General features: G+C 39.8%; 1 protein-coding gene across 1 annotated transcript in view; it reads left to right on the top strand.

Moving 5' to 3' along the window:
• Positions 1–3,274: 3,274 nt before the first annotated feature.
• The window catches only part of itpr2 (inositol 1,4,5-trisphosphate receptor, type 2), a 69,578-nt gene continuing 56,949 nt past the window's right edge, over positions 3,275–15,903 (top strand). The window contains exons 1-10 of the mRNA XM_030790581.1: positions 3,275–3,366; positions 9,607–9,677; positions 10,500–10,615; positions 10,970–11,056; positions 11,746–11,904; positions 13,369–13,467; positions 13,728–13,811; positions 14,098–14,244; positions 14,434–14,529; positions 15,453–15,497. Of these exons, the coding sequence (XP_030646441.1) occupies positions 3,275–3,366; positions 9,607–9,677; positions 10,500–10,615; positions 10,970–11,056; positions 11,746–11,904; positions 13,369–13,467; positions 13,728–13,811; positions 14,098–14,244; positions 14,434–14,529; positions 15,453–15,497 (996 nt within the window). The remainder of the gene's footprint in view (positions 3,367–9,606; positions 9,678–10,499; positions 10,616–10,969; positions 11,057–11,745; positions 11,905–13,368; positions 13,468–13,727; positions 13,812–14,097; positions 14,245–14,433; positions 14,530–15,452; positions 15,498–15,903) is intronic.

The following is a 15,903-nucleotide window of genomic DNA, read 5'->3' as shown; positions in this document are numbered from 1 at the left end:
AAACCTCACAGAGGTATCTAATAAGGTGTACAGTGAACCATGTGATGAGTGTCCACCAGTTAGGTCATTCTTGTCTAGCCTTACTGTACATATAAAAATACTAAAGGGATTACTGATGAGAACCGGCTTCCAGCGTGCGACAGCGATTATTGTGACAAACCTCCCAGCTTGTTGACTACAGACAAGAGAAATGGGGGAGGGTGGAGCGTATTTGTAGTTTTTGTCCCCTGGTACGTGTGATCCAAGGTGCGCGCCCAGCATACGCTGAGATGCCTTACATTATTACTTACCCTGTCCCCTATCAAATTCCAATTGTTTTAGAGTGTTAGAGTGACAGAGAGAGAGTTCGAACTTAGATACCTATTAAAAGATGTTAGCTAAGCGCTATACTTACCTTGAGGAGCAGATTAGGTTGATCGACATGTCCATCCATGAATGTTATTTTCTGGCTTTTTGTTTGTTTGTTATTGTTTGCTTGTTGTTGTTTTTTTGTTTTTGTTTTTTTAGCACTGTGTATTAAATAACAGTATACAGTACATGCTTTGTTTTTAGAGGTGCTGAAATGACCTTGACAACATGTAGAGCATGCCTCTTATTAAATGTAAAGTTTAAAAAATTCCGAATAAAACCAGTAAAAAATATATATTTTTCCTGTGTCATTAAATCCGAAAAAGCGATAGAAGTTTTGTGAGAAACTGGATGCTGAGATATGAAGATAGACGGGCAGTGAGATACTACAGATACTAAATGAGATACTAAATATGGTGTTAAGTGGATGTTCTTAAAGTTACTTACCCTGGGAAAAGATTGTATTTGCAGATTATCCAGAAGTCTATCAGAAAAGAAAGCTATTGCCATGTGTGTAGACAAGTAATGGAAGGATAAAACAGGCATTTAATAACTAAAATGTAGTCTGGTGCCTCATAACCCTGTACATTAATAGCAATCCATTTTGATTTCTTATTATATGAACCTACCCACGTGCTAAAGCGAGAGTTCATTTGTTGAACGCTAGATGGCACTACAGGTAAAATTATCTTGCACGGTATATGCATATAATTTAATCTGACACCACTGTTGCATGAGTGTCTTGTCATTTAGAACGTAGAGACACATCCATTTTTGGAAAACACAGTGTTTGTCAACTGATTGATACACATTCATTCAATAAGACCATTCGCATTATGTATGATCTGTATCCAGTTTCATATCCAGTGTTAAAATACCGAGCCTGTGACACAGTTTAGGAAAGCATACACTCTATGACTGTTGAAATGCAGACGAGCATGAGTGTTCAGTTTCAAAATAAAAACTGAAAATTGATGCATTTCTATACCTGTAAATCTGTACAATGATCTCTCCTGCTCTCCCCAGTCACATAACCTATGTCTGAAAAAATGGAAGCAAGTCTTTCATCAGCTAAAAACAGAGCGGATCTTTGGACTTGTGTCTTCAGTCTAAATGTTTATACAGTACTTGAGGTTTTGGTCTCCACAGTGGGTTTAAGTGATGACAGTATCACTGGCCACTTTGGCACACATATAAACCAGTTTAAATCCATCTTGTTATCCAGATTATTTTAAATACAAATCTATGGCATATGAACTCTTCTTCATGCTCAACTCTTAACATGATTTAGACCAGCATATCTCAGCTATTTCCACTGGAAACTTACTTGCTGGCACATTCCTGTTGTACTCTAGCCCTTACACATCTGATCTGACTCAAACAACTCAAGCTTTTGAATAAGCAGACACATTGTATCAGAACCCTTAGTTTCAGCATCCATGAGTAATGTGCAGTACAATGGATCCATTTACAGCTGAGAAACACCAATCTGGATAATCTAATCTCAGAAGATTGACTCTCAATCTGAGGTTTATGGCAATAGAACTAGAACTAAATCTGATTCTTCTCAAGGGTTCAGTAGCTGACTCAAATGCTTAGGTACAAACATATACCTCATCTCGTCCTTAATCCTCAGCATTGCCCCTAAACCTGAACTGAGAAGGTAGGTGAAAGGAAGGCTTTCAGACAAAATGAGACAAAACTTCAAACAAATTCATTGCTTACATTAAAGAGCAACATTAGATTTGCTGCGGACAAGAAAAAGATTTTGGGATGACTGCTGATTCCAGGTGCGTATGGGAGCGTTTGATCTCATGATGGAACTTAATCATATTGTTGGCGTAAGTGCTCTCTCTCTCTCTCTCTCTCTCTCTCTCTCCCTAACTCCTTATCTTTCTGTCTATCTAGAGGGAGGGAGAAGCCTCCTTGCCAAGTGTGTGTATATATATATATATATATATATATATATATATATATATATATATATATATATATATATATATATATATATATATATGTATGTATATATATGTACTCAGTGAGGAGGTTGAGGATCTATTCAGGCATTACCACACAGGGCTCTTGACAAAGGAGTCCATTCATCTTACATCAGAGAGAGAGAGAGGGCTGAGCGAGTTGGTAAAGGAACCCCTCCAGAGCTGTCCTCTTCAGACTCTGTTTTTGTGAGAGTACTGTGTGTTACATGTATTTTGTCTGCATTCAAAATCATATACAGTCATTTCCTTTGCGTTAAGTCAGATGCGGCTATGTGAGGAAAGCACCGGAAATCGCAAGGCCCCATCAGGAACAGGATCTTTGTGTGAATTAATTTTACACTGAATACACACACACAAACACACACATGCTTGTTTAAGCACTCACACTGTGGTGAGAGTGTTGAGCTATGGGGTGATTCTGAGATCAGTGTCTTTTAGCTGTTTGTCCTATAGCCCTGTCTAACACACTTATTTAGAGGTGCTATGAGCAAATGAAAAAACACTTGCCAGAGTTTCTTCCTCACTTCACTTACATACCACAAAAGTTAGAAAGCATCACTTCCTTCATTTCACGGGATAGGCTCTCCAACTCTGCAAGTCAGTCTCCTCCCCCAGTTGTGGCACATTGAAGAGAAGAGGGTTGTTTGTTTCACAGGAAGAGGTTGAAAACATGAATAAACCTGATTGTCTGTAAACCGACTCTAAACGCCAACTCTACACAGCTCTTTTCGCTTGGGTTGTGGAAACAGAATGTTTGCCAGCACGAGAAATTAGGGGCTTCTCGTTTCGACAAATGAAGTGAGACGTTGAATCACGACTGACACTTCTAACGGGGCAACTTGGGTAATTGATCAAGTAGCCTGCTCTCGAAGTGCTCCGTCTTCGACCTCAGGTGGAACACAAGACTCGAAACCGATTTAGGTTTAAGAATGTCGGAGCACCGGTCCAGTTTTCTGCACATTGGGGACATCGTGTCTCTTTACGCGGAAGGCACTGTCAATGGGTTTATAAGCACTTTGGGGTAAGTTTATGTGCTATTACATTGATTTAACTACAAGATTTAAGTTAATATTTCAGTTGGAAAATTACAAAGGTGCACAGCACGTCGCACAGAAAGTTCCTGTCAGACTAGAAGTTGGCGCGGTAATTTGGTCAGAACATGTCAAAGCAGGGTTGAGTCATGGAAGAAGGAAGTGATTTAGGGGGTTGTATTAGAGGCCTGACACGGTACAACAGAGGTAAAACACTACGCAACTGTGTCATGTTTATGTAAATAATTTGACAGGAATGCAAAATTAGATTTACGTTACGTTTAGATTAGCGTGTTGCATACAATCACACGCTTGTACAAGGGGTTTGACTGTATGAGAAGACATTAAGGAGAAGTGTTACACTCTACTCATGGAAACTATGCTCCGTGTTTGTTTTACTTTCATAGAATGACATATTAACAAATGCATGGCGCTGACTTTAAAGACATTAAAGCTATATCGTTACAATGCAAACTGTAATATTAAAGTTTATCAGGGTCTACAGAAGCGTGTTTTTTTCTGTGAACTACTCCTGCCAAAAGCAACATTTTATTAAATTGCTGGCATAATGAAAGTCATGTACTCTTGAAAATCTTTTGCTTAAAGCAGGCTTTCAGGTTAGTGTCTGCCAAGACACAGGAGTATTTTGAAAAGATCCCATACTTGTTGTCGCGGTATGACCTCAAAAGTTGCGCGTGCCCTTTTGGATTCCTCTGACTCAAAGGTCAAGTTGTGCCAGTTTGTTGTGAAGTTTCCAGAACAGACTGAGACATGGCACCTTTGGCTGTTCATGATTTTTTTTTAAATTTCCATACAGTCGAGTTGTTATACTGTTTGGATGTGATCAGAAGGCCACTGTCTTTATTTTCTGCATGGATTGGATAGATTTAGCTGAATGAAATGGTTTTTTGTAGAGCTGTTCCAGCCAACAGCATTGAATTAAGAGGGCATAGTGTTCAGGTTTTCAGATAATTTGTTTGTGGTTTTTAATGCACTCGGAAACATCAATTTACTGGTAGAGACCACTTATAGATCGCTTGTGAGACAAAGGTACACCTTAATGTTGAGTGCCTCATGTAATTATCCACTCTGCTGGTCTAAAGAGTTGTAAGATGGTTTGATTGAAATCATTTGTTTACCCTGATCTATGGAGCAGAACAGAGCAGGCAGGGACGCAGCCCTGCCTAACACATTACAACAGAATTGGTTAGAACACAGCAGAACTGAACAGAGCAGCAGAACTGGTAAGAACACAGTAGAACTGAACAGAACAGCAGAACCGGTAAGAACACAGCAGAACTGAACAGAACAGAACAGCAGAGCTGGTTAGAACACAGCAGAACTGAACAGAGCAGCAGAACTGGTAAGAACACAGTAGAACTGAACAGAACAGCAGAACTGGTAAGAACACAGCAGAACAGAACAGAACAGAACAGCAGAGCTGGTAAGAACACAGCAGAACTGAACAGAACAGAATAGAAGAGCAGAGCTGGTTAGAACACAGCAGAACAGAACCGAACAGCAGAGCTGGTTAGAACACAGCAGAACTGAACAGAACAGCAGAACTGGTAAGAACACAGCAGAACTGAACTGAACAGAACAGAACAGCAGAGCATAGCGTGAAGAGACGAGTTTGTTTAGTGGAATGAGAGGCACTCACACCCACCTCTAAAACGTGCCGTCAGAATAACAGGCTACGCCTGCTAACGAACCTGCTGAAGGCAAAAAAGAAAAAAAAAAAGAGTTACTTCTGTTTCCCACTGGCTTGCATTGGTGAAAACCTGTGATGAAGTGTTGTGAGTGGAATGTTGGGTTCCCCTGAGCAAATTCAAAGTCCTCTCCAGTGTCATGCAGAGTGACTTACTTTCACTTGGATCCTATGTCCCCATGTCCAACAATCCACTATAGTGCCAATTTTCAAGAAAATGAGTTATGTTTTATGACAGTATATAAATGGAATAACAAAGTTAGAGTGATTGTTGTCCCCCTTTTAAGTCCCGTGACTCATGCAAATGGTTGAATCCTGAGCAGATGATTCCTTAATACGTGAATTCCCTACAAGAATCTGTGGAATTTTACATTAATATTCTTTCTTAGGGAAGTTATATGCATCTGCCCTAACATGTTGGGTGAAGTAAATGCACAGGCTTCAGCGATAAGTAGACATGGTAAAGCTGAAGTGTCTTAGTTAAAGGAGAGAGGTGATCTCTCTTTGAGATTCCAAAGACTTGAGATCAGAAGCAAACATTGTGGGTTTTCAGACATCCAAGAACACTCCGTACAGTGTTTTATGTGCAGTTAAGTATAATTTACTCAGTGCAGAGTTGTCGGTTTTTTTTGTTTGTTTGTTTGTTTTGCCCCACCAGATTAACAGACCAGTGCTAGTATGACTGTTGACTAGTATGACTAGTAAGGTGTGACTGTTGTAAGTTTTCACATTTTTTGTCAACTCTGAACAATGTCTCATTTGCAGAACAATGTAATTCGCTCAGTGCATGTTTTTTTTCTTTTTTATGTTTTAATTTTCTCTTCCGGATTGACGGACGAATGAAAATATGTCCCAGGCTGGCATTCGTTCCATGAAAAGCACATGTGGCAATAAGAGGTCACTTTGTTGCAGGGGAAAGGCTTGACTGCTGATTAGTAATTTATTAACTAACAGAGTCAGCAACACCTCTGACACTAACACTACCAGTGTGAGGACCCCTTCTATAGAGTTGTTAGTCCTGTTACTGCAGAATATGACATTCCTCTTTTAGGCTCTCTGTAGCTCAGACTGTTACTGCGTGTCATACAGCTTAGGTGATTACATCTACTAACCTACAACGAAAAATATCTGGACATGGTCCAACGTCTTGACTGTCGTCCATTGTACCCTTGAGAAAACACACTGGAATTGAATGAAAAAAATTCAGTGCTAAATTTAACATCAGCTAATACCATGTCATGTATATTTAAATGAATTTATGTGCAACCATTTGTTTTTGATAAATCAAAAACAAAACAAAACAAAAAAAAAAGTAGTGGAAATTAATCTGTCACATTCTGAATAGACTGATGTTAATGGCTGAAAAACTCAATCGTTAATTAACGTGCATTAAACTCTGTCTCCCAAGCATTTGGGTTTCTTTTTTTTCTCTGCATTTTGACATCAAGTAATAGACCTATAATTAGCCTGTTTGTATTCTGTCCACTTGATGCACTTTGGTTCATATTTAACCTGCTGAGGGAAGATCGTGGCTTTGAAGTGCTCTTGTTCTCAACGCTTCACTGTTCACACTGGGCTTGAGGCCTCTAGTGTGACTGGTCTCTTAGCGCTTTTTCCTGTTTTTCTACTTAGCTCTTTATTAGACATCCTATTAGGGTCTTTTGTTTTCTCTTTGAGATTTTGCATCCCGATAAGAGAGGTAATGGAGGAAATAAGGCAGGCGTTGCCAACTATTCAATCACAAAACAATGTCCCATAAGTGTGAAACTGTTCACAGTCAGAGAAATGGCTGTACGTGATCCACGGTCGTTGGAATGCTTCCAGAATTGTATATTGGGATTCAGTCATAAGTTTGGCAAAACTGGGGAAAAAAAACTGTTTTAGAGTCATTGGAGGTTTTAAACAAATTAAAGTGGGAATGACAGATGAGCGGAAACACTGGAAGGTTTTGCAAGGGTGGGTCTTAAAGTTCATTGTAACGTCTGCTATGTAATCCTAGGATTTAAGAGATTTCTGAAAGGACTCACCCAGCAAAATGAACTAACTCTGCTTGCAGAAGGACTAACAGCTTGATGCCAGGTTTTTATAAAGACGTTCAACATGTTGTTTAGGAAATGACAAATCATTAGGATGTTGTTTGAAATTTTTTGAAACTCTACAAAAGAGTATTCTGGGTTTTTAGAGAAGAGCTCGTGTGATGGGTTTTAACAATAATAAAAACCGAGATGGACTAGCTATGTAAATATCAGAAGTTAACTAAATGACTCATACACTGTTACGCTTTAATATTCAGATGTAATTTTAGACCTTTTGAGCTTGACTTAGCTTTGTGAAAAGGAATAAACATTTGAGTTTGATTGAGAAGGTTCAGCTGTTTAAACACATGTGGTGAGTATTCAGCGCTCCACTGTTTAAATAACTTTCCACATTACGTAAAGCACAATCCTTCCTATGTCATCAGACAAAATTTTGTCCTGATGTGCTGCTGTCTGTAAGTTTATGGGAGTTTGGAGATCTAACGAAGCCCATTGTATTCTGAGCCAGATCGAAAAAGGCATCTGACAGTTTCGTGACCTTTAGAAGTTAAGTGTGGGCAGATGACAGATGAACCAGCACTTCAGTGATGTGTGAGACCACCAGTCTGTGACAGGAAGATTTCAGAATGCATCAGTTATAGACATCAATCTTCTACAAATACAGAGAACGGGCTAAAGGAGCTTCTTTACCTCTTCATAACATACACACTGGCATTTAGCCGTTTCAGAAAAACATATGAGCTTTCAACAGCTATGTTGTTTTCTCAGCATCTACTGCATTAATTGTATAAAAATACTTCCTGTCAGTAATGTCTCGGTTTTTAGTAGTGCAGAATGATGTTTGTTTGTTTTGTTGTGGGTGGCTGTAAATAAAATGTATTATACAATTGAAACGGTTTTTTTTTTTTTTTTTTACACACGTCTGCCCTCCAATTGACATTATCTCATGTTGACCCCGTGACCCGTCTCTCGGGGGGGAAGCGTGTTGTGGATGTCTCCGGCAGCTGCCTGGGTGTCACATGATACATGGCAGTGTTATCTCAGAGGAAGAGAAGACACCAAATTTTTTACTAAAAATGGAAACGAGCATTGGAACGTCACTAATGATTTTTCTATCGTTTCCGGAAAATGGAAAACATGGGAACACACAATGATTAACTTTGACATCGGGCAAGTGAAAATGCCAATGATATATGTATTTTTATTTTAAGTAACTGTTAGTCATTACACTGTTAATTTCCGTCCAGTTTGCTACATTTATACATTTAACAGGCCGGGTGAAGAAAACATCATTTCAGTTTACATGGCATTCTTTTTTTCCAGAAAGAGCTCAGCCTGTTGGTTGCTCTGATATGTAGGCTAACATAGGTATTTAGACGGGACAATAACTTTTGGAGAGACTAATGCATTAGGGTTCTGTCCAGTTGTGTGTTATCAGACCAGTGCAAACTGCAGTCTTCCTCATCTTGGTTAAGTCTTTCTGTAGTACAGGACAGTGTGGTAATCAGTCCATGTACTGAGTGATTGGTCCAGTGTTACTGTGTCAGGATTGGTAAGCTTTAAGTGTCTGTAGCTCTGGCTAAACATGAATTAGACTGGCTGTCTTTGCCTGTGATCACAACAAAGGCTGGTTAATATGTAGACTTGGCTGTTCTTTTTTTGTTTTCTTTTGCTGACATTAGTGAGTTTACAAGAAAGACAACCTAATGGTTTGTAATGTGATCTTCTGACCAATGACACAGACTGTCCAGGATACAATGTTACTTATTTAGTGGAAAACATAACTGAACAGGTTTGTTTCCAGACAGGTGGAAGTTAAAGACAAGTTTAGAAAGAGCTGAATAGATTTTTTTTTAATTAGTATTGGAAATTTCACTTGCTTATCCACAAAGTGACACTGGTTTCAGGCTGATTTGGCTTGTTTTGCAAAAACTCTTTGAATCTCTTTGTCAGTGTGCTCTGCTCAGAAAAACTTTTTCTTTTTCTTTTTTCCTAAGTGTAATTTTTTTCACTTGTTTGTCTTACATGGTTAATGAAATACTCTACAGTCATGAAATGACTACGACATAGATGAACAAAATACAGAGGCCAACAATAAAAGTATTAAACAAGGACTGAAAGTTAATCCATTTTCTGTGATTATTTTATTATTCCACCAAATAATCAGGTATCTAATTGTGTGAAAATATACACTAATAATGACTGCTTGTGAAAGAAGTCATACGAAAAATGTAACTTGCCTTCTGTCCTGGCGTGTGAGAAACCCAGCTGTGAATATCTTCAGCACGTTTAGAAAAGCTTGTTGTAAAACTGTTTAAAACAGTTGCAGCTCACTCTCCACAGATGGACTTTTTATTCCAGAGTATATGCGTTTGTGGGTTTTGTGTTATTGTGTATCGTATGACAGTGAGCGGTAGTTTTTTTTGTTTTTGTTTTCCTCTCTCTTTGTCATGTTTAAGCAGTGTGTGTGTCTGTGTGTGTTTTAGGCTGGTGGATGACAGGTGTGTGGTTCAACCAGATGCTGGAGATCTGGCTAATCCACCTAAGAAATTCAGAGGTAAGTGAGAGTTAAGAGTCTCTTGGTGGTCTTAAAAAACACCTTCACATAGCACTCTCAGGCTACTAAGGTTGGCTTAAATTAAAATCAAGGCCAAGTTTCTTTGTTTTTTAAATTCATTTTAATGAAGGATATGGTGGATTGCTGATGGCAACATTCTTAAAATTCTGAAATACAGTCAGCGTGTATATGTGTATCAACAGCAGCTCACCAAGGTCACACACACACACACACACACCATGTTCTCTTCAAGGTTGAGCAGCCCATTAGTTTCATGTGTTGTTGTAGTTAGTGTGCTGCCAAAATGTGGCCAAACTCAAGCCACAGCATCTTACAGAATGACTGCTCTGCTTCAGTTAATGGTGGGAAACCGAAGCATGTTATTTACCTCAGTTTACACAAATTTAAAAACCATTTCCCTTAACATGCTTTGAAAATACAAACCATTATAAGTATGAACTAGGGCTTGAAGTAAATCCATTTTCAATGATTATCTTATTATTCTACCGATTAATCTGCCGTGGAGCTTCATGAAAATATATGTTAATAGCGACTGCTTCTAAAAGGAGTCAAACCAAAACTGTAGCACGGATCTCAGGGCCATTAAATATACCCTGTGTGTCACACACAGTATTCTGAAGAAATTTTTTTTTTTCCAAAATCAGATTATCATCCAATTAGACAATAGTGTTTTGTTCGCATGATCTACTTTGAAGGAGACTCTCATATCCTCCTTGTGCTAGTGAAAAAAAAAAGCTACCAAATAGCAACTGCTAATATGTATAGAGCATATTGTAGACTAACTGTGTGTCGTCTCCACAGATTGCCTCTTTAAGGTGTGTCCGATGAACAGGTACTCTGCTCAGAAGCAGTTCTGGAAAGCCAAACAGGGGAAACAAGGCAACAACACACAAGGAGATCTGTTTAAGAAATTACAGGTACGTCGTCTCCATATGACAACACGCGCTGACCTGAGATCATTTGTCACATGTTCTAGGTAATGGTTTGATACATCTGCCTTGAAATGTTTTTCTTTTCTTGATTCAGAGTGCTGAATCAGATTGAAATTTAGATGATAAATTTAATTTACAGACGTGGGCTAGATTTTTATCATCTTTAATTGTGGAGATATGGAGTGCTAGATTATCTGTTGTGTAGCATGTATCTATCATTCAATATTTGGTTTTCCATCTTGCATCTTTCATTGAAATCTTTCCGATAGCTAATGACAGAACTGACCCTTTTTTCTGGGGTTTTTTTTTTTTTTTTCATGCTCCCCTTGTATTACCCAGCATGCAGCTGAGCTGGAGCAGAAACAGAATGAGACAGAGAACAAGAAGTTACTTGGAGAGGTTGTCAAATACAGCAGAGTTATACAGGTACTGGTCACCCTGCCCTTTCTCTTATCAGTGCCCCCCCCCCTCCTCTCTCTCTCTCTCTCTCTCTCTCTCTCTGGCCTGGCTGCACATCTAGAGAGTGCTGTTTGTTTTTTAGTCTGTCTCCAAGGCTGCCCACATGCTGCTCAGAGTCAATGCCAGTGAGGCTTCTGACAGTCTGAATGATAAGTAGCTTGGCCATCAGAGTAAAAAGTAATTGTTTTATTTCTGTATGTATTTATTTATTTATTTATGGATGGGTTGCATTTGATGTGGCCCTTCCCCTGGTCTTTAACGAAGGCGTTGTTTGTGATCTCTGGTCTGGTCACATCACCTCAGATGAAGAGGCTGTGTCCTACTGTGGTTTTCTAACTCATGTTTATCTAATATGTCCAGAGGGCTGTAGCCTACTTTATAACCGTAGAGGGGGTTTGTACAAGCTGCCAACGCACACACACACACATACACACACACACACACGCACACACACACACACACACACACACACACAGGATTTATGGCACTTGCTACAGATTGCCTTCTGTAGATTTACAGTCACATTATGACTACAGATTTAGATTTACAAGTATTGATAACCGCATGTGAAATTCACTGTTATACTCTCTCATGCTGACATCTCATATGCGCTCAGTCTAACGATGGTCAACGTTTATACTTTGGTCTGTTTACAGTTGCTGCACATTAAAAGTAATAAATTCCTGACAGTCAACAAGCGTTTACCTGCTCTCTTGGAGAAGAATGCGATGCGTGTGTCTCTGGACCCCTCTGGTAACGAGGGCTCCTGGTTTTACATTCAGCCTTTCTGGAAGCTTCGAAGTGAGGGAGATAATGTAAGTATCACTGCCCCCTCAACAAAACCACAAAGCGCCTGTTTATGAGAAAAATAGCTCAACACCTGTGACACACACACACACACATACATATATATATATATATATATATATATGCACATACACATATATATGTGTGTGTGTGTGTATGTGTATGTATGTGTGTGTGTGTGTGTGTGTGTGTGTGTGTGTGTGTGTATATATATATACACATACACACACAGGTACTTTAATATTTACTGAAATCTGGCTTGTTGATTTTCTTTCAGTACATAATACATCAGTGTAATATGAGTGTAACTGGTATATAATCATGTCATGTAATGATTGGGATTGTAACTGCTTTATGATACTCATAATAATATTAACATCATGCCAGTGCTCTTTTAACTCATCTGATCTCTCCCTTTCTTCCTATCTCAGCAACCAAAATGAATGAGAAGGTATACTGTTCAATTGCAAGTGCATGTTAAGTTTGTGTGCGTGCGTGCGTGCGAGCGTGCGTGCGAGTGTGAGAAAGAAACAACTCCATCGCAGCACCTCATCCTGCATGTTAGCACCTTTCGTTGCATGTAGACTGCAGTTTAGTCATTTCACACAGCTTTCTCGTTTACTTCCTCGTCTCTACTCGAATCGCCTGAGACAGCTTCGTAACCGAGGCTGCCCGTGCGGTATTTAACTGATAAATCTGATCGTTGTTTGCTGTTTGTACGTCACTCTCCTTCTTCAGACTTGTCAGTAAAAAAGACACTGATTTAAACGATTGTCATCAGACACTACCCCTTGACTGTGGGTTTGTTCAGGTTTGTTTAACGTGTAAACAGGTTTGTTTGCACAGAGCAGGAGGTATATTCTTAGGTAAATGAAGATTCGCTCCTCACAGCTTCACACAGATTCAACAGTTTTTTTTCCTCTTTTGCTACTCTTCCCCTCATGCATGAGTTGATTTGTGTAGTTTTTTTCTATTCTTTTTTTTTTTTGGTATGCATTTACCACAAAATGTCATGCCTCATCGTTTGAAACGTGTTCCTATGGCAACAGGTGCAAACAGGTTCGGCATAGATAGTACGGTTATGCTATTTAGATTCCATCTGCAACAGCTCTTGTTTTATGACAGCGTTGAAAGCCATGCTGCCTCTGTGTTAAGCTGCAGTGTTGGGTTGGAGAGCGAGTTCTTTAAAGAACACAGACTCTAATTTATGCATGTCACTGGACTCAAGGCAGTGCTGTGTCCTCTGTCTTTCTGAGTGGAATGCACCTCCCCTTCTCAAACTCTCCTGTCTGTGGATAGACAATAAAATGAAGCACAGTATGGTAACTTTGTGTGTGTGTCTGTGTGTCTGTGTGTCTGTCTGTGTGTCTGTCTGTGTGTGTCTGTGTGTGTGTGTGTGTGTGTTTGTGTCTGTGTGTGTGTGTGTGTGTGTGTCTGTGTGTGTGTCTGTGTGTGTGTGTCTGTGTGGCCAGGTGGTGGTTGGGGATAAAGTTGTCCTGATGCCTGTGAACGCTGGCCAGCCACTTCATGCCAGCAATATCGAGCTTCTGGATAACCTTGGCTGTAAAGAGGTAAAAAGTTTTCTCGTAATCTACTCCATCGACTTTAAATTATGTTCCAGGGAAAAGCAGGGAAATGGATGATGACAATTAAGGTATGGTAACACGCAGTGCTTTAGCGATCTGTAAGGTCTGCGTCCCAAAGGCATCAGTGAATGCTTTGGAAAAATAAACACCAAACTCCAGTCATGCCTTGTATGCACTGTTCCGTTCCAAAGCGAATCGGTGCGAGATGATAAGTGGTTTTTATATGCGTGTTTGATGTTTGACAGGTTAATGCTGTGAACTGTAACACCAGCTGGAAGGTCACACTCTTTATGAAGTTCAGTGATTACCGAGATGACGTCCTTAAAGGGGTAAGACTTCGCTGGACTCAGTTGTTTTGTTTTTTTTAACGTAGCATGGTGATTCTTTCATTTAGCTATGTCTCTCTACTAAATATATAATCACAGTGCATGCGTTATAAGTTTGAATATGAGCGACTGATTGTTGATAGGTTAGCAAAAATGAATTGTCTCTTCTTCTTTTTCTTCTTCTCGTTTTCCTCCTCCTCTTCGTCCTCCTCCTCCCTTTCTGTCTGTCTCTCTCTCTCTCTCTCTCTCCCTCCCTCCCTCTCTCTCTCTCTCTCTCTCTCTCTCTCAGGGGGATGTGGTGCGGCTGTTCCATGCTGAACAGGAGAAGTTTCTCACCTGTGACGAGTATAAGAAACAGCAGCACATCTTCCTCAGAACCACTCTCCGTCAGTCTGCAACCTCCGCTACCAGCTCCAAAGCCCTCTGGGAAATAGAGGTGTGTTCCCAGTCAAGCACCAAAACAATCTTGTATATGTGTGTTCTTTCCCACAGAGTGACATTTAAATACACTGATCAATGTGTTAAAGGAGACACGATTGAAAAAAGAGAACCCCATCTTTTTGACGTAGGATTTATAATCGAAGTATACGTTTGTACTGGAGCAGTGTTTTCTGTTCGGTCTCAGGTGGTGCACTACGACCCCTGCAGAGGTGGCGCCGGCCAGTGGAACAGTCTTTTCCGATTCAAGCATCTTGCCACTGGCAACTACCTGGCAGCGGAGGTATCGCCTCTTCTCTCTCTCTCTCTCTCTCTCTCTCTCTCTCCGCTCTTTCATCTAACCCTCCTTGTTCTGTGCGCCCTCCTTATGCTTTCCCTGTTCTGTTTCATCTGGTATTTTCTCTCTCTGTCTCTCACCGCCCCTCCCCCTCCTTACTACTGTATTTTTCTGACTGACAGTTTGATCAGTGAAAGGATCAGTACAGGACATGATCTGCTAAGATTGACACAGAGTGGTTTCTGTCTGAGTGAACAAACAGTGGTTGAATTTGAATAATTTGAATTCCTCGTACAGGTGGAGTGAGAGTTCTCCGTACGCCAGACAGGATAGAAATTTTTTTCTCTTTTTTCTTTTTTTTTTTTTTGTTATCGTTTGAGTGCACGTTATCAGATGTTTTCCCTGAGGGGGAAACTGAAGCTTAATGAAGCTATTCACTGTACTTTCCCATCCTCTTTTTCATGTCCAGTGGGGTCACCCCCCCCCCCCCCCCCCGTAATATATCTATATGTATATACTTCAATGTGAGATTCATTTTGCCAAAAAGTTCTTTTGCAAAATATCGTCCTCTTCATTTGTTTGGAGAGGTTAAATGTTAGAAACTTTACCTGACTTTGCAGTAGATACACTGTAGATGGCAGTCTTCTCATTGTTAATGGCAGTGTCATCTATTCACTGACTGTAGTTCATATGTCAGTCTGATGCTGTGAGTCCAAAAAACAGGTTTTAAAGTCAAAATTAGTTTTTCAAATCTTTAATGTGTGTGTTTGTGTGCGTGTATGTGTGCGTGTTTGTGTCTGGTGTGCGTGTTTCTCCGAGTGTGCGTCCGTGCGAGTGTGTGTGTGTGTGTGTCTGTGTTTGTGTGTCTTTGAGGGGGAAGAAGTTACCGATAGAGAAGTTATGTAAGACCTCTTTGTTGTGAATTTCAGGTGAATCCTGATTACAAAGATGACAGTGCAGATCCTGCCGGTGAGGTAAGGCAGTCCAAACTTCAGCCTTGGCTTTGTTTTCACTTGTGTAGGACGTTCTCGATGTCATCATAACTCCCTATTCCCGAAACAGTCAGATCATTAAATAAAGAGAGATTTACAGCACTGTGAGAATGAGTTCACAACTGTTGTTAGGTGTTTCTTCAGACTACACAGTTGCTATGTGACAGTCATGTTGCTATGCAGTGTGTAAGCAGTTTTTAAATAAAGATTGACAGTGTTTTATCAAAGAATGTGGGCTTGAAGAAATTAGAGTTTCTAAAGAAATTTGTGTTTTAAAAAGCCACTATGTATGAAACTGAAAGATGAGTTTGTATATCTCCGCAAGGGCGGAGCTGGAAGATGTTTTTTTTCTTTTTGACACTGAAGTGGAAGGGAATGTGTGTTTTTG

The sequence above is a fragment of the Chanos chanos genome, chromosome 13, assembly GCF_902362185.1.
Source record: "Chanos chanos chromosome 13, fChaCha1.1, whole genome shotgun sequence".
NCBI lineage: Eukaryota > Metazoa > Chordata > Actinopteri > Gonorynchiformes > Chanidae > Chanos > Chanos chanos.
Note: the sequence above shows the minus strand (reverse complement) of the source record. Positions and strands in the feature narration are given on the sequence as shown.